This window comes from Mastomys coucha, unplaced genomic scaffold (assembly GCF_008632895.1).
Source record: "Mastomys coucha isolate ucsf_1 unplaced genomic scaffold, UCSF_Mcou_1 pScaffold14, whole genome shotgun sequence".
In the NCBI taxonomy this organism is placed as follows: domain Eukaryota; kingdom Metazoa; phylum Chordata; class Mammalia; order Rodentia; family Muridae; genus Mastomys; species Mastomys coucha.
In genome coordinates, this window is record NW_022196896.1 from 130,368,843 (window position 1) to 130,394,350 (window position 25,508).

The window sequence follows — 25,508 nt, forward strand, 5'->3', positions numbered from 1 at the left end:
CCCTCCCTCCCTGTTCCTGCTCCCCTTCACTTCCCTGTTTGGTTTACAGAGACAAGGTCTCATTATGTAGCCCAGGCTGGCCTCTAACTTGCGGCAATACTGAGTCAGTCTCCTGAGCCCTTGGATTACAGCTGGACATCACCTCTCCCGCCATTTCTCTACTTTCTGCTGCCTGGTTTTTTGAGGGCCTATCAAGATATATAATGAGCCGAAGCTGTGTTGATGCCTGAGCTGGGGACTTTGCCCTAAAATTCTGTTTCTGCCATCACCCCGGATTCCCCTCCTGTGCCAGCAGATGCAGCTGACGCTGAGTGCATTTCGAGAATGAGAAGTGTGAGCAAAGAGTATCATAGAGAGCGGGATGTGTCTTTCCCTTCCGTTCTTTCTTCCCTGAGTATGAAACCCAGAAATGCTCTTGTAGAGTTGCTCACAGTAAAGAAGGGAGCCAGAGGGCTTCAACGAGCTTCCAGCCACACAGATGCACATGCTGGGATTGCAGCTGCACACACAGGGGTCACAGATGCACACACAAATGTCACAGATGCACACACAGGGGTCGTGGATGCATGTAGAGAGGCCACAGATGTGCATACGGATGTCACAAATGTGCGCACGGTTGTCACAGCTGCACACACAGAGGTCACAGCTGCACACATGGGTGTCACAGACAGATGTCACAGATACACAGGGGTCATAGATGCATGTAGAGATGCATATACAGGAGTCACAGATGCCCACGCAGGTGTCACAGATGTGCACACAGATATTACAGAGGCACACAGGGGTCACAGATGCACACTCAGGGGTCACAACCTACTCCCCACCTCCACTCTTCTCTCAAGGCCTTTGAAAGGAGCACTGTCTCCTGTTACCACTGAAAGTCCTTTCCCCCTGCATATGTTAGTTAAATGCTCAGACTCCCCAGCAGGGGAAGACAAACGGAGCCCACTCAACACTTTAGACAGACAAGCAAACGGTTCTCATGAGTCTCGAGTTCATTTGAGAATCTGGTTAGACAGGAACTCATCCTGTGCGACAGGCCAGCATTTGAGAAGAGTCTGAGACTAAAGGTTAAGTTAGCTGAGTATGAGCCAGCCAGCAAGCCAGTAAGCACGGCTTTTGCTTCAGTTCCTGCTTGAGTTTCTGCTGCGACCTCTCAGTTCAGTTCAGACAAAGTAGGACAAGGACCATCGTGCCACTCTGTGCCTGAGCCATACGGAAAGAAACCTGTTATTTCAGACCAAGGTAATCCCAGAGCCTGAGAGTAGAACCATCACAGGGCAGGGAGACCCACTTGTGGCGCTTGGCTATGAGACAGCCACGGAAGGTGGAAGGTCGTTGTGGAGGGGAGGGCCTGATGCAGATATCTTGAGAAGGGCACTGTGGCCTGCAGCCCTGCCGTTGGTTGCTGGGGCCAGACTCACCTGAGGATAACTGCAGAGGATAATCCTGAGCCGAACGCCAGCTGGCATTCTGATCTCTGGAGCTAGTTATCTGTCTGGGGGCTCACTACTGGTGACCTAAGAACTCTAAAGTTCCAGGAGAGTGTTTGATTTCCATAGCTCCATCCTTTCTCCAGGGTGACTGAAGCCGCATGAGGGGAGCACGGAACCTGACCCTACAGCACAGCCCTCAGCGAATCTGCTTGCCCTCCCAACTCCACAACACACTTGAGACATTAGCTAGCCTAGGTGGACCAACCGGAAGTCGCTGAAGCCTGGGAGGACCTGCCTCACCCACAGGCTGCAAAGCCAAGTGTGGCCAGCAGAGGCTCCTGGTACACAGAGAAAGAGAAGCCCCTGAAAAAGAGACCGGTCCTTGCTGGCTTGGACAGACTCTCCTCACAGATCGCACCTTGCATGTTGATTGGAACAGCGGTTTGCTTCCCCCGTCTTAGCAGTCCTGGAATAGCATTCTCAGAGAGATGACCTAGGATGACCCCAAAACAAAACTCAAAAGAACTATTCGTAGTTTCCCTAAATTTGCCCCCAAAAGAGAGCATGGTTAAGTAATATAATATAAAATTAAAGTATAGAAAACTCAGCCACAAAACCATAGCAGAATTACCCAAATCTGGGGAAGGAGTCTTCCTCAAGCACGAGAAGCGTTTAGAACTTCAAATGGACGCGGCCAGAGACGACCCTTGTGTGACACATAGCAGTTGAAAGGCCAAGACTACAAACAGTATTAAAAGGTGCAAGATAAGAAGGAAATTCCAACTCTCGAACCACAGACGTCCATCAGCATGATGACCAAGGAAAGTGAAGCAAGTGCCAGGCAAGAGTGCGCTACCCTCCAGAGCCGTCGCCGACGGACAGAGGCCGACAAGGCACGCAAACCAAGCAGCTGGTGACCAGCAAGCCAGCAATGCAGCACAAACGGATTCAATGGGAGAAGACCATCAAAGGACAAGCCGGGAAGATTCCATTGTGTTGGCTCAGTAAACACACAGATGTCGAATACACACTGGGGAGAAAGAAAGGAACAAATGGTTCTCAAACCAACTCGGAAACAAACAACGGAGCTCTAAGAACCAGCAGCTCCTTCTGCGGTGGGTTTGCTGGGTTGTCAACTCAACGACATCTGGAGCTAACAAAACCCAGGTGTCTGGGCGCACCTATGAGAGATTTTCCTTAATTAAATAATTTGAAGTGCAAAGACCCACCTTTAATCCAGATCTTTCGAGGTGGGAAAATCCACCTTTAACCTGGGTCACATCTTCTGGCGGGGGCCCAGATAAAGGACATGGAAGAAGAGAATTCTTTGCCTGCTTCCTCTGGCTCTCCCTGGAAAGTTCATTCCATTATGACATTAAAGTCTACATCTTCTGGATATACTTCAGGGCGTACTGAAGGCCAGTTGAGACATCAGGTCTCGTGGGCTGTACAACTACTGGATTATTAGACCATCTGTAGTTAGACAGCCATTGTCAAATTAGTGGGGCAACCTGTAAGCTATTCTAATAAATACTGTGTGTGTGTGTGTGTGTGTGTGTGTGTGTCACAATTTGGATGGACATAATAAAACCACAAAGATATACATATATGAAATCCATTATTCTATACACTTAAAAAAAAATAAAGCTGGGCAGTGGTGGTGCATGTCTTTAATCCAAGCACTTGGGAGGTAGAGACAGGCGAATTTCTGAGTTCGAGGTCAGCCTGATCTACAGAGTGAGTTCCAGGACAGCCAGGGCTTAATGTACCAGGCGAGTAAAGGTGCCAGCCTACAGTGCACATATACACACATATACACACACATACACACATATACACACATATACACACATATGAGAAAACAGCACAATAAAATACAATTTAAGAAACTAAGTTTAAGAATCTTGAAAGCTGATTTTGTGAAGGATGATTTAAGTGGAAATGCAAAGGGCTCAGATTAGTCTAAACAACTTTGGAAAAGAACAAAATCAGAGAGCTCACACTTCTTCACCAAGCTACAGTCCTGAAAATCTAAGGTCAAAGTAAGTTCCCTCAGGGTCCAAAATGAAAGCCTCACATCTGTGGCCAGTTGCTTTCCAGTGAAGGTGCTCAGCAGTTAACTGGACAAAGAGCTGTCTTTCTAACAAGCCCCACTTTGTGCCAGATGCATAAAGTGAAGCAGGGTTCCTTTCTCACAGATGCACAACAGGTAGCTCCACATGGAGCTGAGAAGCACAGATAAGGACAAAAAATCGTAAAGGTTGTGGAAGAAAACATAGGCGTGTATCTTGGTGACACTGGCTGAGTTGGAGACCAGCCTGGTCTACAGAGTAAGTTCCAGGACAAGCAGGGTATACAGAGAAACCATGTCTCGAGAAGAAAAGAAAAGAAAAGAAAAGAAAAGAAAAGAAAAGAAAAGAAAAGAAGAGAAGAGAAGAGAAGAGGAGAGGAGAGGAGAGAAAAGAAAAGAAAAGAAAGGAAAGGAAAAGAAAAGAAAGTATGTCTTCTGAATTTGCCCGGCTCACCTTGAACACCCTAACTCTCTAAGGCCTTGGAATTGTTTAAGCTCTTGCCTCAGCCTCCTGAGAAACTGGGATGACAAACCTGGCTTTCTGATAGCGTTACTAAATTTGTTCTTTCTTAGAATTTTTCATTTTTTAGTGTTCTGTTAATTAAGAACAAAAATATACCAAGGAGCTAGAGGGATGGCTCAGTGGTTAAGAACACTGGCTGCCCCTGCAGATCCCAGGCTGCATGAAGAAAGCATGACTTTTCAACCGGGAAGCAATGGATGTCTCTGCTCACTGAGAAAAATAACTTGCTGAGTACATGAATTTGTGCCACAGATATGAGAAACTTGGTGCTGGACAGCAAGTAGGGCATTCCCTAGCATACTGGGCATGCCAGGCAGAAGCTGGCACACTCCCCTCCCAGGTGAACTGTGAATCAGTAACACGGGGAGCGCTCACCCTCTGCTAACACCGAAACCTGCCACTGTACTGCTACAATATTGCCCCGCAGACATTGCCCGTTTAAAATTGTGAAAGGAGGACAGTGGCAGATTCCTAAAGAGATGGGGTAGGGTCGGGAGGATAATAAGATCGACTGGACTCCAATAATTAATGACATAGAATGGGCACAGGCAGCAGCAGGGAGTGTAATTTTAGCTCCTCCATAAGGTAATATCATTACAAATACAATGAAAGCTGGCAACCGGCTACAAAAACAATTGAAAAGCTGGACAGACTTGAGACTCCATCAAAGGACGCCAGATGATGCTGGCCCAAGAATAACCAAGTCAGGCCACTGAGGGGAGACAAGACCGATGCCTGGAAGACCCCATAGCTGTTGTCTTCACACTCTCATTTGTTCTAAAAACATTCACCTGAAATCCTTAGCCAATGTGGAACCCTTCTTCTCGGACCAGAAACACGAAGGTGACTATCCCCGACACACGGGGCTCCTAAGAACTATGAATGCAGGGCTGGCGGTAGCTCAGCTCCATAGCCAGAACCATATTCATACTACACATATGCGTATATACACACCCAAATATACGTGTGACTATAGTCAGCAGTGTCCGCAAACCATAGCAAGCCAAGTGTTAAAACAAGCTAAGATTGTTAGAAATTAAGATTGTTAGAAAGATCAACTGAAATGTCCCCCTGCTCCACCCCATGCTATTTTCCTTTGACATCAAAACTGGGCAGACTACGATAGTCAGCAGGATGGTAGTCAGTGCCGAATTTTTCCAGAAGCAATCAGCTCACTGAACAGGCAAGCAAGCATCATTGCTCTCCTGGGAGGCACGCACAACCCGGTGGAAACGGCTGCTCCTAGATCCACGATGTCTCTGAGAAGGTTACCAGTGTACAGAGAGGCAGCTGAAGGATGGCAGGCCAGTGCCAACAGAAGAAATAACGGGGTGGATGAGTTTGTTTTCAACTGTACGGTCTCTATTGGAAAAGTAACAGGAGAAGAAAACCCAGGTCCCAGACTGTTCAATCAGATTGCAGCTTCCTGCCTTGTTGGCCACGTGGCTGTAAGAACGTACGTAACCTCTCTGTGGCTCAGTGACCTCGATTGTCAAGGAGGGTAAGCCCAGGTAGCTGACAGGGCAGGGAGAGGAGTGACGATGTAGAGGGCACTCCAGACGGTGTGTGAACACTAAGGTTGTAAGAAAGATCAGTGGCCCACGCAGTGCTGTTGCTCCCTTGTGGCGAGCCAGTGTGACCTGTCAACCTGACTGATCATCCTTCATAAAAGGATGTTTCCTGGCTAAGGCACGGGAGCAGTAAAAGGCAGTCTGGTTTCTCAGCAACCCAGAGACAAAACAACTAAGCAAGTAAAACCCAGCCAAGCAACCCAAAGCAGCCCAGGTAAGTAAAGAGAGACCCCGCCCCCCATCCAAGCACACATTCCTCTGTGAATGTGTTACCTGGATCTGTGAATCAGAGGCTATGGCTGACAGGCAGCTTAGAGAAGGGCCCCAGACTCTTTAAAAAATCTGTGTTTTCAATTTAGCACCAGGAGGAGGAGGAGGAGGAAAAGAGGAGGAGGAGGAGGAGGGGGAGGAAGAAGGGGAGGGAGAGGAGAGAGAAAAAGAGGAGGAAGAGGAAGAGGAGAAGGAAGAGAAAGAGGAGGAAGAGAAAGAGGAGGAGAGAGAGAGAAAAAGAGGAGGAAGAGGAAGAGGAGAAGGAAGAGAAAGAGGAGGAAGAGGAGGAGGAGAGAGAAAAAGAGGAGGAAGAGGAAGAGGAGAAGGAAGAGAAAGAGGAGGAAGAGGAAGAGGAGAAAGAGGAAGAGGAGGAAGAGAAGGGGGAGGGGGAGGAGGAGGGAGAGAAAGAGGAGGAAGTGGAGAAAGAGGAAGAGGAGGAAGAGGAGGAGGAGGAGGCGGAGGAGGAGGGAGAGAGAGGAGGAAGAGGAAGAGAAGAAAGAGGAAGAGGAGGAAGAAGAGAAAGAGGAGGAAGAGGAGGAGGAGAAGGAAGAGAAGGAGGAGGAGGAAGAAGAGAAAGAGGAGGAAGAGGAGGAGGAGAAGGAAGAGAAGGAGGAGGAGGAGAAAGAGAAAGAGGAGGAAGAGGAGGAGGAAGAAGAGAAAGAGAAAGAAGAGGAAGAGGAGGAGGAGGAACATTATTGTAAGACAGGAAGTTATCAAATTCTTTAAAATGCTTTAACCTAAAAATATTGGAACTCTGATTTATTTATTTACTTATTTATTTTTAAATATTTATTTATTTATTATATGTAAATACACTGTAGCTGTCTCCAGACACACCAGAAGAGGGCATCAGATACTATTATAGATGGTCATGAGTCACCATGTGGTTGCTGGGAATTGAACTCAGGACCTCTGGAAGAACAGCCAGTACTCTTAACCACTGAGCCATCTCTCCAGCCCTGAACTCTGGTTTTAAAGGGAGGGTTTCAGCTGGGCACTGGTAGTGCATGCCTTTAATCCCAGCACTTGGGAGGCAGAGATAGGCAGATTTCTGAGTTCAAGGCCAGCCTGGTCTACAGAGTGAGTTCCAGGACAGCCAGGGCTATACAGCAAAACCCTGTCTTGAAAATTAGAAAAGGGGGGGGGAGGGTTTCTGTGAGATGAATATTACACGAGCATTTATAAGAATCAGATAATGAGAGTCAAGGATTATTCTTCCACTGAGAGAAAGACAATGAACAGAAGGCTTTTAGAAACAGACAAGATCATTCATTCAGTGAATTGAATTGTGTAAGTTTTCCTGGTTAGTTTCTGGTCAAGCTAGAGTCATTTGGGGAAAGAGAACTTCAACTGAAAGAACTCTCGCACCAGACTGGGCTGTGGAAGCATGTTATTGATTAATGATCTATAGAGGAGGGCCTGGCCCACTGTGGGCAGTGCTGCCCCTAGACCAGGTCCTGGGCTGTAGGAGAAAGCAGGATGAACATCCACTCTCCCCACCCAGGCAGATTCTGCGCATACTTCTCCAGGGCCTAGAATGCAGTGAGTCTACCCCTAACCCTTCCAAACCCTCCAGATCCAGCCCAGGTCCCACATCTAGTGCCCTAACTCAGCCTGGCCTCACTGCCCTCACCTTGATCAATCTCTAGACCAAGCCACTCCCATTCCACATCCAACCTCCCCTCCCCCCAGGCAGATCGACCTCCACTCGCAGGGTCTGGCCAAGGATGCACATCCAGCACTCCAGCCTAACCCAATCCCCTCTAGCTACCTGGTCTTAATCCATCTTAGCCATTTCCAACCTCTAAGCCAACAGCCCACACTCTATCTCAACCCTGTCTGTATATATCAGACGGACAATCAACAAGAAATAAACAAGCCCAGATCTCATCAAAAAAATTATAAACATGAAAGATCATGTTTCTCACGCTCCCTCCACAACTTATAAATGTCTACAAAAATTTCTATATTTTCTGTTCCTACAAGTAGAAATATTTGCCAATGAGGATTACTTAGATTCTCCAGAATCTAAGAATGAACTCCAGAACAAAGAATTAAAAAGAATGATTGGACTGGAGAGATGGCTCAGTGGTTAAGAGCACTGACTACCCTTCTAGAGGTTCTGAGTTCAATTCCCAGCAACCACATGGTGATTCACAATCATCTGTACTGGAATCTGATGCCCTCTTCTGGTCTGAAGACAATTATAGTGTACTTATATACATAAAATAAATAAATAAATCTTTAAAAAAAATAAAAGAATAAGAATGATCATAAACTCCATCAAAGGATTCAAAGAGTTTAAAGACGACATAAAAACATACCTCAATGAAATTAAGAACTTAAGGAGAGTAAATGCCAGAGTATTGCCCAAGAAAACATAAATAAAAGGCTGTAGAAATGACACAGAAAATTCAGGAACCTAGCAACAGCAACCTAGCAACAGCTTACATCATCACCTGTGGCCAAGTGTGAGCCAGACATGTGAGCAAGGGTCTGCTCGGCCACCCCAGCTCTCTCGCTCTCCATCTCCTTTCAGGTTCTATAAGAGAGCAGGCTGAGCAAGCCAGGAGAAGCAAGCCAGTAAGAAACATCCCTCCATGGCCTCTGCATCAGCTCCTGCTTCCTGACCTGCTTGAGTTCCAGTCCTGACTTCCTCTGGTGATCAACAGCCATGTGGAAGTAAGCTGAATAAACCCTTTCCTCCCCAACTTGCTTCATGGTCATGATGTTTGTGCAGGAATAGAAACCCTGACTAATACAGGGCTTGAGAACAGAATTCAATAGAGACAGAAACACTGAAAAGACTCATGCTGAAATGAAAATGGAATTAAAAACCTGGAAACTCGACTAGAAAACTCAAAGGAAAGCCTTGCAGGCAGAAGAAAAAGTGGAAGATCTGAACCAAATAAGCAAGGAATATGAAAAAAAAAAATTAGAATCACAGGAAAGGAGCATTCAGGAAGCACGGGACATAATGCAAAAACCAAACCTTCAAATTCTAGGCATAGATGAGGAATAAGAGTTACAACTCAATGGCGTAGACCAGGCATTGTGTAGTATAATGTGGTATAATGTGGGGGCCTGCAGGCGACCTCAGCAGACCCATGTTGAGGTGTCCCCCTAAGTACGATACACTTCACAAACATGGCCCAGGGGCTGCTGAGCTGGAGCTGATCTGAAAGCCTCCTTCCAGAACTGGCTTTCATGACATGAGAAGGTGCCATGTAAGCTTCCAAAGAGGGAAGCAAAGAACAGGCCTGCTCAACTAAGACGCCCAGGATCATGGCAGCCAGCTCAGCACGGTAACCGTACAGATGGTGCACACACCCAGTCGTAACCAACAACTCTCAAACTGGACGGAAGACCCGCTCAAGGAGAGGGAAACCAAGCCAAGTACCCAGGGCTAGCGAAGTCACGGATTGTGGCAGAGCGCCTACCGTCAAGGGCTGGGCTTGATGATCCCAGGCTTTCCTGAGACCTTGGTACATGGAGATGGAAAGCAGATCCCTCTCTGAAACCGGGAACATTTGGGGCAGAGCTGGGGCGAGGACCCTGAGAATCCACCTCTTCCCACTCTATGGGGCTATGGTTCTAAGCACACCCCAGGCTGCTGTGTGTGCTCCGTCTGTAATGCTCGAGACGCCTGTGTTCCTCTTTGCAGCACTGTTTGATAAGCTTCTTTCTGACTTTGTCCCGTTGTATGATAGTTCCTGCTGATTTTGTCCATTTCTTTTGTTGTTTTTTTGCTTTTGTTTTTGCTTTTTACCCCAGAAAGTTGTATATGGGATACTGTACTTCCTAATAAACTTGCTTGTAAAAACCACGAGCTTATTTGAGACCTCTTTATCGCAAACTTTCCTATCTTCTTTATCTTCTCATCTCGTGGCCACCTCTCACTTAGGACACTGTCATTGAAGAACAACCCGCTGGTCCGGCTCCACCTACAACGACCACTTTATTAAACCAGCATAATTCCTAACTACATTTTTTATATTTGTTTTTATACCCATAGGGAAGTGTAGTCCTTACCCCTCATCAGCGAAAGAGAAAGCCACGGCCAACCAAATACAGCACAAGCTGTATTTTCATGTAAAGCAATTTTGATTACAATAACATCTTCTAGAAATACCATGCTTATTCAAATTTAAGTGAAGAGCAAGGTTGTGTTTAAAATAACCTATTTGTTTTTTATTTCTTGGACTATATCACTTAGCAGTTGTTTCCAAATGGTGAAATAAACCTTTCTTGTATATATATATTTTTTTTAAAATGCAGAAGCTGGCTCCATTTTGTCCCTAGAAAGCCAGAAGTAGCATTTACTCACCCGCTCCTGGCCGGCGGTGTCCCAGATAAGGAATTTGTGAAGTTCATTTCCACAAGGCACGGTTTTGGTCATGAAAGATGCCCTGAAAAGAGAGGCGAGGGCCCTGCATCAGCAAAACTGCAGAGACTTAGGAGCGTCAGTTCCTGTTATTATGTCTCAAAATGACCCTGGGAATTCTTCTCCCCAAACAAGCAGTAATGAGAGTTAGGCCACTGCAGATAAAAAAAGTCTGTATTTTATATAATCCAGCTGATATTTCAAAACTGAAAGGATGGGGGGGGGGTGGGTTCTGTCCTGTTCCCTAATTGGTCTTGATCTGTCAGTGAAGAAGCCATGGAGCAAATCCTGGGCGGAAGGAATAGGCATGACTTCCAGGTTCCTGGAGGAAAAGAGCCAGCCAGGAGAGGAGAGGGGAGGGGAGGAGAGGGGAGGGGAGGGGAGGGGAGGGGGAGGGAGGAGAGTTTGCCATGCTTCAGAGAATGAAAACCCAAGTAGCCATGTGAGACCTTGGGAGGAGCAGCAGCCTATGGCCACTCGCTCCTATAGGCAGGGGGTCGGGGATGTTCAGCAGGGATTAGATGTAACTGAACAACTAAAGTTTAGGGCAGGCGGCAAGGTGCGGAGCTAAGAGCACGCTTTTCCAGGCAAGACATAGAAGTGCCCAGCAACTGTGTCAGAAGGCAAGTTGAGCAACCTGTGTGTGTGTGTGTGTGTGTGTGTGTGTGTGTGTGTGTGTGTGTGTGTGTTTTACCTGTGGATTCAAGGGAATCTGGTTAGGGGCTGGTAGGGTGGCCTGTTCCTGGAACTAAGGCCGTGTATTAAAATTCTAGGCAGCATGTGTGGACTGGAGAGATGGCTCAGAGGTTAAGAGCACTCACTGGGTGCTCTTGCAAAAGACCTAAGTTTGGTTCCTAGCATTCACTTGGCAGCTCATAGCCATCTACAACTTCATTTCTAGGGGATCCAATCCAATACTTTTATTTGGCTTCCTTAGGCACTGCACGCATGAGTTGTGCATAGGTAGATGTAAACAAAATACCCATACCCATAAAATAAATAGACATAATAAAAGAAGATGCATACAAAAACAGATTCAATTGTCCTAGAATAATATTCTCTGGCTATCAGGGAAATGCTGAATGCCTAGCCTTAGATATTAAAGCCTTTTTTTTTTCAGAGACAGGGTTTCTCTGTGTAGCCCTGGCTGTCCTGGAACTCACTCTGTAGACCAGGCTGGCCTCAAACTCAGAAATCCACCTGCCTCCGACTCCCAAGTACTGAGATTAAAGGTGTGCGCCACCACAGCCTGGCTAAAGCCTTATTATTAAAATAAGTTTGAGGGGGGAAAAAGAGTCTCATCACTTTAAGACTTTGACTTCAAAACAGTATAAAAAGACTGTGCTGACATTCATGGAAGACTAGATCTAAGTCTCAACCTGTCTGCATAAATGTAGGGATTGTCTCAGTCGGGGTTTGTGTTACCATGGTAGTGCACCCCGACCAAGGCAAGGGTTGGCTGGCCTACACTTCCACATCACTGTTCATCATTGAAGGAAGTCAGGATAGGAACTCACACAGGGCAGGAGCCTGAGGCAGGAGCTGATGCAGAGGCCATGGAGGGTGCTGCTTACTGGCTTGTTCCTCATGGCTTGCTCAGCCTGCTTTCTTATAGAACCTCGGACTGCCATCCCAGAGATGCCACCACCCACAATTGGCTGGGCCCTCCCACATCAATCACTAATTTTAAAACTGCCTTACAGTCTTGCCTACAGTTCAAAGCAGTCCTGGGTTATATAGGACAACTGGCTTAGACAAAAGTAAATAAATTAAATTTAAAAATATGTAAGACTAAGCGGGGAGGGAGGTATAGCTCAGTAGTAGAGCAGGCGTTTAGCAATTACATTTGAGACCTTGGATTCAACCTCAGCAGTCACTCCACAAGTGGAAGGAAGGAAGGAAGGAGGAAAGAAGGAAGGAAGGAGGAAAGAAGGAAGGAAGAGGGAAAGAATGAAAGAAAAAAAGAAAATAGAGGGCTGGAGAGATGGCTCAGTGGTTAAGATCACTGACTGCTCTTCCAGAGGTCCTGAGTTCAATTCTCAGCAACCGCACAGTGGCTCACAACCATCTGTAATGGGGATCTGATGACTTCTTCTGATGGGTCTGGAAACAGCAACAGTGTGTACTCACACACATGAAATAAATAAGTAAAACATTTTTTAAAAAAAGAAAATAGAAAACAATTAAGTCTATAGAAACAGGTATACAAGGATGTAGCGCGCGCCATGGAACACTGAATAGACTCATAACAGGGTGTGTGCCACCAAGCCTGACACCCTGAGCTCGACCCTCAGGACCCACAGGATAGAAGGAGAGAATCAATTCCTTCAAGTTGTCCTCTGACTTCCTCATGTGCACTGTGCCACATGTGCAAACATCGCCCTCCTCCGGTAAATACTCTTGTAATATAATAAAACAAGTTTCACAAGATACCAAGTTCTGTGGAGAAGAAACACCTACTCACAGAGCTGCAGCATACATGATCGTGTGTGCAGGCTGTGCAGGAAGCTCTAGGGACGCAGCTTTCGTGCCTGGACATAGCCCATGGCATGGCTGCCTTTGAGTCACCGTGCTTCATACTCTGTGAATCACTGAGGTGACGTGGGTTAATGCTTCTGATGAGAAGTGACGTCCTTTTACAACTGTGATTCTGATAGGAAGAACTGGGTAGGCTTTGAGAACAGACTAGCTTGGTTTGTCATCTGCCTGTCTGGTTGGTTTGGGTGGTGCAAATCCATGCCTATACAAGCACTATATTACTGAAGCCACACGCCCAACTCTGCCAAGCTTGATCTGAGTCAAGTTTGCAGTTCTGTGGCCACCTACGTGCTCTGACCTGGAGAAACCATCACAAGTAACTCTTGGGTCAGGGACTTGAACTGAAACGTCCACACGGTCAGGCAGGCAAGGCAGATAAGGTGCGCCTTATCTGTCCGGGCATGAAAGCTGCATCCCTAGACTTCCCGCACAGCCTATAAATGACAGCAGTAAGTCGTCAGATATCCTGAAGCTTGAGACTGCTACCCCCTAGCATGTACCTGGCTGGCAGGCAGTCAGCCACACCCCCTCTGTCCACATCCACAGATCTCTCGATTCTCCAATAATGGCTATAGTGGATAAGATACCTAAGGGAGTAGTGGAACACACCTCCTGGTGTGTCTACCAGGGCATTTCCAGAAACTATTAAATCATGGAGGACTCTGACTTGATGAAGAGATTAATCCTTTGAGTCCTTTATCATATGATGACATTAATGAAAAGGGTCTAGGTCGAGGAAGTGAGTCACAAAGGACGCGACCTTAGACGCTCTGTCTTGTGCTAGCCTCTTCCTGTCTTCTTTTTTCCCTGTTTCCTGGCCCCTACAAGGTGAGCAACAGCTCATTTCCACTCTATACTCCTGCTACTCCTGCTGCTACGGTGCTCTGTCCGAACACAGAAAGCCAAGCAGCCACGGACCGATCCCTCTGCAACTGTGAGCCACAATAAACTCTTCCTTTTTAAAGTTGTCTTGTATTTGCTTACTGCAATAAAATAAAACAAACCCTTGGGCTAGGTTTGTTTGTTTGTTTGTTTGTTTGTTTGCTTGCTTGCTTGCTTGGTTTGGTTTTTTGAGACAGGGTTTCTCTGTGTAGCCCTGGCTGTCCTGGAACTAACTCTGTAGACCAGGCTGGCCTCAAACTCAGATCTGCCTGCCTCTGCCTCCCAAGTGCTGGGATTAAAGGTGTGCGCCACCACCGCCCCGCTTCAGGCCAGGTTTCTGGTTCATAGTTAACAAGCTTTGGGATAGGTAATCAAGTTTTTAAAAATTGGGATTTCCACTTGTATCATTCTCCAATAAGACTATGTTTTACTTAGAAAGTATTCCTGATAGCCTTTTTTTTTTCTGAAATTGGAGCTTAGAAACATCTCCAAGTTCCAGAAGAGAAAACTTGAGTGCAAGTGAACTATATCAGGAAAAGCCTTAGGTATTCTTAAGCCCATAAGAGAGCCAAGTCTTCCTGACATTAGAAGACAGTGAGAAGCAAAGCAGGCAGGAAGCAGAGCAGCTCCCATAAGGCACTGCAGCTCCCATAAGGCATTGCAACCATCAGAAACTGTGTTGTCACAGCAAACTTAAGCTATGGAGGGAATGCTCAGCATTAGACTATTTCAGAAAAGGAAAAATAACTTATTCCACATAAATTTTAGACTTCCCCAATGTGCAGTGAACAACTTCTCTGGGAAGTAAAACCAGACAATCTAGCCATGAATCAGGAACTGATAATGCACACTATCTCCCTCCCATCTAGAAATAAAGGAAGCCGGCTTTTCAGATCCATGCTCTTGACAGTCAAGAAATGGTCTTATCCCTCAAGAAGAAGGTTGACAAGAAACAAAATCACAAGAATAATAGCCCTAGATTTCTGAAGTTAGGATCAGTTCTCATTGGTGGGTTGGACATCTTTGCCCTAATAAGAAGGGATGGCAAAAAAAGAAAAGTGCTGCACTTACCCAATGGTGGGGCTGATATTGTGGTCAAAGTGGTCCTGGACAAACCGGCACACAATGCTTGATTTCCCAACCCCCGTGTCCTAGAAGAGAATGAAAACATTGCCATGAAATTCCACCACCTCTGACCGCCTATGCGCATGCAACAAGAGGCCATGATGATAGAACCGCAGGAGAAGAAGTCTTCTATTCCCCACTAGAATGTTCTCTAGTGTAAATGAACACCTTTCATAGAAAGAAAGTGAATATGATAAAAGCAACATCTTATGTGCATACATCCAATTAGAATGTTCATAGCATATTTGATTCCAGAGTTGGAGAACCGAGGAAAGGTCTAGAGAAGATGTGCCACATCCTGCCATGCTGTTTGTTAGAGAGAGAACTGATGTTTTTCAAAGTCACATTGTCAGGTTAATTCATCTCTAGGGAACACACTGGAAGACCTCTAAATTCCTACATCCCCAGTGTCTGTTAGAATTTATGGGTGGATTTTAACCTCGGGTTTTGCCGAATTCTATAAAGGTCTCATCTCAAATCTTTCTTGACTAAACAACTCTTTAGAGCTGGTCAAGAGAGGGCTACCTTACACAACGGAAATCAAACACAGGCATGTGTCTCTACTCCTTCCTTTCTAAACCCTTACCAAGTGTTTTTGGGAATAACAGGCACAAATCTACACGGTCAAAGAGAGAAATCCCAGGCAGATGATACCAACAGTGTCTGGAGAGACACATTGTGCCTGAGAAAGGGCCCCCAAACCCAGCAGGCAGCAAGTCAATCCATGCCTGAGACTCGGGAACCAGCAGAAGGCACATCCAGGAAGAAAGGAACGATGTAAGCTTAGGCGGAAGGAACAGGAGCCCCCTCTAGGTAGGTGGGTGGGGAACCTACATACAGAGATACCAGGGTCTCCCAACTAAAGAGCACGGTGTGCTCAAGCTAACAACCCCAGAGCTTTCAACCAACGACAGACCTTCAAAACCATGAGACAAAATAAACCTCTCCTGCTTTGTCCGGGGTGTTTCCATAGAAACAAAAGGCCGAGTGGCCCAGATACTTAAGAGTTGTGTATGGTTCTCATATGTGACTTTATTTATTTATTCATTTACCTACTATGAGAGTGTCTCTAGAGCAAGCTAGCCCCACGCTCCCCATAGATTAAAATAACCTCGAACTGATCACCCTACCTCCACGTCTCAAGTGCTAGCATTACAGGGTGATATACCACCAAGCCTGGCTTCTACCTCACTAGGGATCAAACCCAGAGAGAGCTTCATGCACTTCAGCCACTCTGCCACCAACTGAGTTACATTGCCAATCCCTAAAGGTGTGACTTTTTTTTTTTTAAAGCCCAAAGTTTGAAGCTGGTGAGATGGCTCAGTAGTTAAGAATACTTGCAGAAGACCCAGGTTCAGTTCCAAGCACCAACACAACAGCCACAAACGTCTGTGGTTCCAGTTCCAGGGGACTCAACACCAGCTTCCGATCTCTACAGGCAGTCACGCACACGTGGTGCACAGAAAATACATTTGGACAAAATACACATACAGGTTTTTGGGGTTTTTGTTTTGTTTTGTTTTTAAGATTCTAATCAAGGGGCTGATGGACTGGCTTAGAAAACGGGTACATGAAGACTGATGGATGAACCGAGCTCAATCCCTAGGGCACACATGGTAGAAGAGAACTCCCCTACATTGCCCTCTGACAGATGAATGGCTTGCTACTCTAGCTCACCAGAAACGCTGACGTTTCACCTTGGCCATCCGTAGAAGGCAAGGACTGGAGTTAATATTCGTAAACCAACTTAGCGCTTTCACCATGAAGGGTGTTTCAAGGGCTGGCCTTCAGGCAGAGTCTGCTCAGCTGCTCTGTGGAAGGGAGTTAGAGCAGAGCTCCCAGGCCCCGCCCCCCTGATTGCGTGCCCCACCCCAAAGTGCGCTCCCTGCTCCCTCCCCCACACAATGCTTGCTCCCAGGTGAGCATAACAACTGAGATGATGTAGCATCTGTCATGGCTGGTGTGTGGCAGGGGTGGAGACGCCACAGCACCCTGAGAGGCCGGCGGAGAGTCCAAAGAACAAAGAAATACAAGGAAGCGCGTAGTTCTCTGGCCAAGAGAGCTAAAGGCATCTAATTCCAAGCAGCAGTTTCAGGGTACAGACTAGGGTGATCCTGGGTGTGACCTAAAAACATGTGAGGGAGGAGAGCCAGGTGGGGCATCTGCTTCAGAGCCCTGGGTGCTGGGGTTGGACATGGGTGGGCACGTCTGAGTGCTCGGACCCTCTCTGCTGTGTCTGGGAACCCTGCAGGCCAGGAAGGGTAGCCTGCCACCTCCCTCCAGTGGAGTCTGCAAACCGGAGAGGTAGCTGATAACTGTTGCCGGTAACGTCCAGCCTAAGGTCGGTCCAGAGAAGGCAGGGTTTCGGAGATGCTTATGGCTTGAGCGAAGAATGAAGACACGGATGGAAGACGCCTGAGAAAGAATTCTTAAACCACGGGCCATGATGTAAAGCAGAAGAACTGGGAGTGGGTCATGGGTCCAGACAGGGGCAGGCTCCCACTCTGCTCCGCTGCAGCTTCTAGGACACAGTTGCTTCCTGGAGGAACGCTTGCAGCGTGGGGGCGTTTCTGGTTTCTTCCTGGGCAGGGCAGAGCCGGGCAGAGCAGGGCAGGGCAGGGCAGAGCGCAGCAGAGCCGCTGTGTAGTTTCCATTCCCCTGGGAGTGGCATAGTTAAAGAAGTTCATCTGTAGGAATGGCTTAAAGCAGCTGAGGAGGGACAAATGAGCTGTCCCTGGGCGGGTGGTGAGGCACCCGGGGCCAGAGTCCATGAAAGTGCAGGCCAAAGGCAGCGGTGGCAGTGAATAGTCTTAAAAATATTTTTTTAATTAATTAATATTTCTGTCTCTGTCTCTGTCTCTGTCTCACACACACATGTTTTTAGGTAACACCTGGCCTCATCCAACCTCATACCCTAAAACTACCAATTAGTAATGCTTATAGTTTGCTGGGCATGGTAACGCACGAATTCAATATTAGCCCGAGGGGGAGGGGGAAGGAGGGTTGCTGCAGATGCAGGCGGATGGATCTCTGTGAGTTCAAGGCCTCGCATACAAAGTGGGTTCCTGGGGCTGGTGAGAGGGCTCAGTGGGTAAGAGCACTGACTGCTCTTCCAAGGGTCCTGAGTTCGGATCCCAGCAACCACATGGTGGCTCACAACCACCTGTAATGACATCTGACGCCCTCTTCTGGTGCGTCTGAAGACAGCTACAGTGTAGTTATTTAAAATAATAAATAAATCTTAAAAAAAAAGAAAAAAGAAAAACAAAAAAAGTGGGTTCCTGGACAGCTAGTTTCAAAACAAACAAACAAAAACAAACAAACAACAAAACAAACAAAAAATAGAAAGGAAGAAGAGAAATGCCCACAGTTCTTCTGGCCTGAGGCCTTCCTTGGACTCTCCACGGGCTCTCAGGGTGTTGTGGTGTCTCTGCCCCTGCCACACACCAGCCATGACAGATGCTGCTTTCTGTCAACTGTTGTGCTCGCCTGGGGAGCACACACTGGAGGAGGGGGGGGATCTCTGCTCTACCTCATTCCCCCTAAATCAGCGCAGCCTGCCTGAAGGCCAGCCCCTGAAATACCTTTCCCAGTGAGAGTTACAATTATTGACTCCACTCCTTGCCTTCTACAGATGGCCCAGGAAAAAGACAGCTTTTCTGGTAAGCTAAAGTAGCAAGCCAGCTCAAATGTAGCTGGATGCCTGTCAAATCCACACTTTGTCTTGTCTTACTTTCACAGTTTGACCCAATATGTACCTCATATACATTTCATGGGAAAGAGATAACAAAATATATTAAATTTAAATTTGTCAGAAGATAGGATAATTGATAAAGAATGGGGCTAAGAAATCTAACTGTCCCACGGTCTCCCAGAACTCAGCTTTGAGAAGCTGTAGTTCCACCGGTGACCACAAGGGGAAGGAAGACCTGCTCACCTGCTGGCTGGAGAGCTCAGCCGGCCTCTCTTTTCCTGCCAGAACCTGACTGGGATGGATCCACACTGACTAGACTGTGACTGGAATTCATGAAGACAAGACCAGTGAGTCATGACACACACATGACAACAGAAGTAGAAACCAAGAAAGAACAAAGCCAAGTGGCTTTGTTTGTTTTTAAAATCCATTTAAAAAGACAGAATCCCAACACTCAGAGACAGGAGGATCTCTGAGTTAGTCCAGCCAGGTCTATACAGCGGGTCCCAGGTCAGCCAGGCTACACAGAGAAAGCCTGTCTCAGAAAACAAACAAAAAGACAGAGAGCAGGAGCCCTGGCTGCTAATGGAAACTTGTCTACGAATAGTTCTTCCACTCTGTATTTTGAGACGAGCACAGGCCATCTTGTCTAATGCTATGATTTTACAGAAGCAGAAGCTCGTATGACTTCCCTAGGGTCACGCAGGCAGCTGGTTGGGAAAGTCAGAAGCACGTGCTTTGAGTCCCAGTCCAATCTTCTCTAAGGCTCCTATTGGTTAAATCCATCTCCCAGCCAAGCACAGATTTCTTGACAAGGAAAAAAGAAAGTTCAGTTTTTGGACCTCACTCCTTTCTGGTTTCACTTCACCAGCTCCAGTTACTCAGCCATCATGGAGACAATGCTACTGTTTTGATGGTTATGAATAGAGACCCAGTCCCAACTGCCAGAGAAGCAACAGAATAAAACCAAATCTGACTCCACAAGCCAGGGGGAAACTTGAGAAGAATCTACTCAGACGTTGGTACAGTGCATGGCAGACGCATGACTGACCCCCATCTACATACTGGGAGTCCTCCTCTGACACAACCGGAAAGCTCTACTCTTTACAAGTTCAACATACTCCTGTGCATGCTCCAAATGCAAGAAACAGTGCATTTCAGACGTTTTAGAAATATTTGTGGGCCAACCAGAGCAAGCGGGGCCAACCGGAGCGAGCAGACGTCCTAAAATGTCAATTCCCAACAACCAGATGAAGGCTCACAACTATCTGTACAGCTACAGTGTGCACTCATATACATAAAATACATTAATAAATCTAAAAAAAAAAGAAATACTTGTAGGTAGGGATTAGAAAGCTAACAAGAAACTGACAAAAGCATTTGAATCAACTCGCCTCTCAAGCAAAGTAAATCTATCTGTAAATCAGGAGTTCCAGTTCTAAGAAAGGAGTTAAAATTAGTTTTAAAATAGGCACAAGTCCATTGCAGTATAGTTTATAAATGAGAAGTGACTTTAGTAAATTTAATTATAAATCAAATAAACTGTAGCATAAGCAGTCATGTTTTAGACCTTGATTTCATTCGGTCAAAATGTTTAAAAGACAGAATACAATTTAACCACAACATACACGTGCTTCATTTACACTGGGGCCAGGTCTCGATAAAACTACCATTGATGGGCTGGAGAGAGAGCTCAGCCGGTAAGAGCACTGACTGCTCTTCTAGAGGTCCTGAGTTCAAATCCCAGCAACCACATGGTGGCTCACAACCATCTGTAATGGGATCTGACGCCCTCTTCTGGTTTATCTGAAGACAGCAACAGTGTACTCACACACATAAAATAAAATCTTTAAAAAATAAAAAACTATCATTACCCAAAAACATCTTCTGCAAAAATTCAGATACATTAATAATAAATACATCATCTATAATTATTAGCAACTGCATAACTCAGTGAGTATGTAGCTTACTCTATATTACCTTAAACGCAGACCACTGAGTGTATATTAACCTACAGTGCACACAACCTTCTATCACAAGCTACTTTACAATAAGATACTGGACATCTCCTATAAAGTAAAAATCAAAAAGCTGTGTGGCTTACACTCTCACCTGGAGGTAAAATTCCTAGTCATGCCATCTGTACCTAACAGAAGCGACTGGGGACACCACGTCCCCTCAGGGGTACCTCTGGTCTCAGAACCACATAGCAAGCACTTTTGCATCAATTACTCAGTTACCATTCACTGTTACAATTCACTCAGTTACCATTTGGACCTGTAGAAAATCTGAATCCCAGCGGGACCCAGGATCCAGCCAGCATACTGCATCTCCCTGCAGCCAGCGGCAGACCTTGGTGAAGTGGAGAACAGGCAGTCCTGTTCTCAATCATTCCCCGAATCAGGAAACCGCTCGGAGACACTGCGTGAACTTCCTGTAATTCTCTCACGGAAAAGCAAATCTAGACTCAGACATGGCCTCATGCCTCGTTTCAGCCAGTGCCGTCACTACAGGGACACAAACACTAAGACCTGGTCAGACTTAGACATTACAGAGCCACCAAGGCAAGGATGCGGTGCTGGTGAGCTGGAGTGCCGGTGGCTGGCTTCCCACAGAGCATTGATGAGCTGGTCACTTGAACCTAAGCTGCAAATTATTATTATTCCCCAGCCTGCCACAGGATTACAGCACTCTGTACTGGATTCACTTGCAACATTCATCCACTGGCAAACTGACTCTAACTATGAACACAACTTCTATCAAACTGAACCCAATTTCCAAGTCTTTAGAATGAGCTGAATTTCCCAGGACTGTAAGATCCTGGTGAAACAAAAGCCTGGTCCATTCAGGACTCCAGGATCATAGTGCCAATGTCACGTAGGAGCAGTGAAAAGTGAGAAAGCGAGATTGGCAATGAGATAAAGGACATATTTGCTGACCACATAAAAAAATTCCAGACACAAGCTAAACACTGTATATGAAAAGGTATCATCTCTTCAGGTGTTGTGTATATTTGTGTGCCTGTGTGTATATGTATACAGGTGTACGCGTGTATGCTTGTGTGTATGTGCACATGTAGTGCTTGATATTGAAGCCAGGACCCCATGCATGCAAGACAAGCACTAATCATTTAACTACCCCTTGAAATACTTTCCTGGGGCTCAAAGTATTGCTATTAAGTTTTTTTTTAACCTCATTTTATATATAGATATAGATATCTTGTTCATTTTATCTTCATTTTCTGAATTTTTTATTATTTTATTTTATTTTTATTTTAAAAAAAAAACCTTTGGACTCAGTGACAACTGCCATTTCTAAGAATTATCTATTTTATTTTATGTATAGGAGTACACTGTAGCTGCCTTCGGAAAAGGGCATCGGATCCCATTATCGATGGCTGTGAGCCACCATGTGGTTGCTTGGAATTGAACTCAGGACCTCTGGAAGAGCAGCCAGTGCTCTTAACCATTGAGCCATCTCTCCAGCCCCCATTTTTCTGAATTTCACTTAGTGATTTCCTGTTGACCCACCCTCTAGTTCATCCTACAGACCAAACAGGATGATGGGCCACACACAATTCCCAGCACCATTTATACTTTTTCAGTTGTATATTTTTCACTCAACCCATTTTATAGATGTTGGGAACTTGCTTTGCTTTCATCTTTGAGGCAGGGTCTCACTATGTAGCCCAGGCTGGCCTCTAACTTGTGACTCTGTCTTGTAAGCCCTGTGCTTCAGTTGTGTGCATGCACACACACAGACACAGACACACACACACACACACACACACACACACACACACACACACACAGGATCCCCTTGCCTTGCCCTGACTCCTCAGACAATGAAGGGAGGACTTAAAGCAAGTTTTGAATGAGGATAAAGAGGAAGTTTAATCCCTTTGCTTCCTGTTTTTCTTAGAATAGCCCCAGCTTCCGGTCATTTCCAGAGAGCAGTTGTCACAATGTGCAAACTCTGCACAGCTCAACAGAAATTTCAGTTAATCTAGTGACTTTTTGAAAGTGTTTCGTGGTGAAATAAAGTACCACGGATTTTCCTTTTGGGGCTGTCTGCCACAGGAATCAACCATTCCTCTGTGAACTTTCCTTTCTTCATAAGCTCTTGATTGAGCAAGACAGGTCCCCCGCTAATAGCAAAAATCCCACATGCTCCCATCTCCCTGGGGAAACCCCTGATCATATAGAACAATGAGACACCAAGCTCCAAACCGTAGGCCTCTGCTGTTACACAGATAGGTGGTAGTGGTGGTGGTGTTACTGTTTTTCAAAATAGCTATTACTCTTCCTGAGTTACAGAGTTAGCAAGAGTGAGCTCAAGTGTGGTAGACAGCTGCAAAGCCACTCCCCGTGGTCCCCAAGTGCGTGGTTCCCATACACTGTGACTCAACAGGGCACCCAACACCAAGCCACCAGGCTTTTCCTTCCTCACATCCTTGGTCAGCCTTGAGGACCAGGATGCACTTTGGAGGAAACAGGAATGCTCTTCTACGCAGCAGAAGGGCCACAGCAGGATTGGTAGTGTGGGGCTGGGAAACGATGCTACTACCTCATCTCAGCGCTTCATTCTGTTAACACTTAAGGGCTGGAGAGTTGGCTCGGCAGTTGAGAGCACCGACTGCTCTTCCAGAGGTCCTGAGCTCAATTCCCAGCAACCACGTGGTGGCTCACAACCATCTGTACTGGGATCTGATGCCCTCTTCTGGTGTGTCTGAAGAGAGCAATGGTGGAGAGAGAGGGAGAGAGAGAGAGAGAGAGAGAGAGAGAGAGAGAGAGAGAGAGAGAGAGAGAGATGCTTTCACACTGGATCATGAAGTGCTCTGGAGGGAAAGCTAAATAGCAGCAGGCTTCAGCATCGAGGTGAGACGAGGAGCGAGCAAGAATGTGATGTGAGGATCCAGCCTCTGCTCAGACCCTGACAGGGCCCTACTGTCAGAGCTGGCAGGCTTGCTGGTACCTGACATCTCACTTGGGGGTGCCACATCTTGCTTCCCACCCTTTTCCCTGACTCCTGCCTGAGAATCAGAGAAACTGGCCACAGAATTTTGCTGTGAACCCCCTCCCACGAAATATATAAGAAGAGACTCCCTCCCCTGCCACACAGGCTCTGCTTCTCTTCTGTGTCCACCAAGTGATGTCTGTCCCTGGTGCTGTGATCCGAACTTTCCTTGGAGCCACGCTGCTATCGGTCCGTCTGTCCATCCATCTATGGCATTAGCATTTCTCCTGATAAACTCCTTAGTCCATAGAAATATATCTCAGTGCCCTTTTGAACCACTTGCCTGCCCTATCCAAATCTAATACAATGACCAGGTTCCACCTGGGGCTGGGCTCCCAGCAGCCACCCAGCCTAGTTATGGCCCCTCCTACCATGACTTGTCATGGCCCCTCCTACCCTGGCTTGCTAAGGCCCCTCTCACTAAGCCATCCCCAAGCCATCCATGCTGCTTCCCCCCCTCCCCTATTGTTGTCTTGTTGACCAAATTCCTGACACAGGACGCGCGAGGGAAGAAGGGTTTATTTGGCTCACAGTTTAAAAGTACAATCCATCTTAGTGGAGGAGGCACCACAGCTGTGAGTGCAGGAACGAAATGAACTTCGCTTGCTCATCATTCTACAGACCGGGGACACAAAGACCAGACCAAAGTGAGACTGGGCTATAAAACCTCAAACCCCCATCCCCAGAGTAGAACCCACCACCTAAAGGTTCACAATTTCCCCACACAACGCTACCAGCTAGAGACTAAACATTCAAACACTTGATCCCATGGAAGAATCTCCACTTGTGAATACGCCAGAGTCTCAGAGCCCCAGAGTCCTGTGAGGTGCTTTGCCCACGAGGAAAAATTGATTGCGTTGCTGCTGTCTCTACCATATGATAAGGAGCCAAAATTAAACTGCATTCACATCGAAAGCACAGCTACAGACAGAGAGCTTAAGATCGTTCCCTCCCACCTCTCCGATCTCCATCTCAAGCAAACACGTGTCTTTTTAGTCCTTGGTCATGACATAATATGACATCCCTGGGATGAAGGTTAGACATGGACTTTAGGGTATCTAATATCCACCACGTCACCACGTGACAGGCTCACATGGAAGCCTCTAGGGGCAGGTGATTTTTTTTTTTTTATTTCTTGTATGATTATCCCTCATTTGATTGTTAATTTAATCTATGCCCTAAATATTACTTTCCTACCTAGAGAAAAGTTGACACCTGAAGCCCGGTGAAGGTCACTACGTTCTGGTGCCAAAGCCTGGCGGGCTTCAGTCATCCCCTTCTACCTCGGAAAGCATCAGAAGTGATCACGTGGCCTCATTTCACGCTAGGGAGTCAAGGTCATGGTTTAGAGGCTCTACTTCACACACACACACACACACACACACACACACACACACACACACGCAATCTAATCTGCAGAATTTAAGCTCTGTGTACAGTTATGTGTACCATTCACCTGTCAGAAAACGTTCTCAGTCTACATTCCAGTTTTATAAAAATGTGACTGGTCTTATGAAGGAAGATGAGATGGGCTAAGAGAGGCAGTGACCTGATCCAGGGTTGACAGCTACACTCTAGTTTTAACGCCATAGCTGTCTCTTCACTCTACCCCACCCCCACCCACACCGCCATTCTCTCCCAGTCAGGAAGATTGCCGGCTGTTACACTGAAGCAACCCAGCCAGAAGTTTACCGATAATGATTTGGTCAGATGTACCAAAGGAAGTCTGTTTCTTCCCTTAGTGGTTTGGACAACTTCAGGGCCCAAGAAAGCTACCACAGACCTTGTTCCCTGAGCTCAGCACATGCTGCTTCGCCCCTACTCTGACAGCCCCCCCCCCATAGCAGATTTGGAAAGTTGGCGTCCTTCTCCAGGCTTGTCGCCCAAATCAGCACAGAAAGCTCTTCTCCCAAGTGTCCCCAAACAAAGGCTGAGGAATCTTTGCCCAGCGTCCTCCCTCTACAGATGCAAATGACAGTCTCCAAAACTTGGATCAGT

The 25,508-nt window shown here is 46.5% G+C and overlaps 1 protein-coding gene across 1 annotated transcript in view; it reads right to left on the minus strand.

Annotated features, from left to right (window-relative positions):
• Positions 1–25,508, minus strand: part of Rab31 (RAB31, member RAS oncogene family) — a 126,237-nt gene that overhangs the window by 63,242 nt on the left and 37,487 nt on the right. The window contains exons 2-3 of the mRNA XM_031368604.1: positions 14,747–14,826; positions 10,199–10,280 (exon numbers count right to left, since the gene is read on the minus strand). Of these exons, the coding sequence (XP_031224464.1) occupies positions 10,199–10,280; positions 14,747–14,826 (162 nt within the window). The remainder of the gene's footprint in view (positions 1–10,198; positions 10,281–14,746; positions 14,827–25,508) is intronic.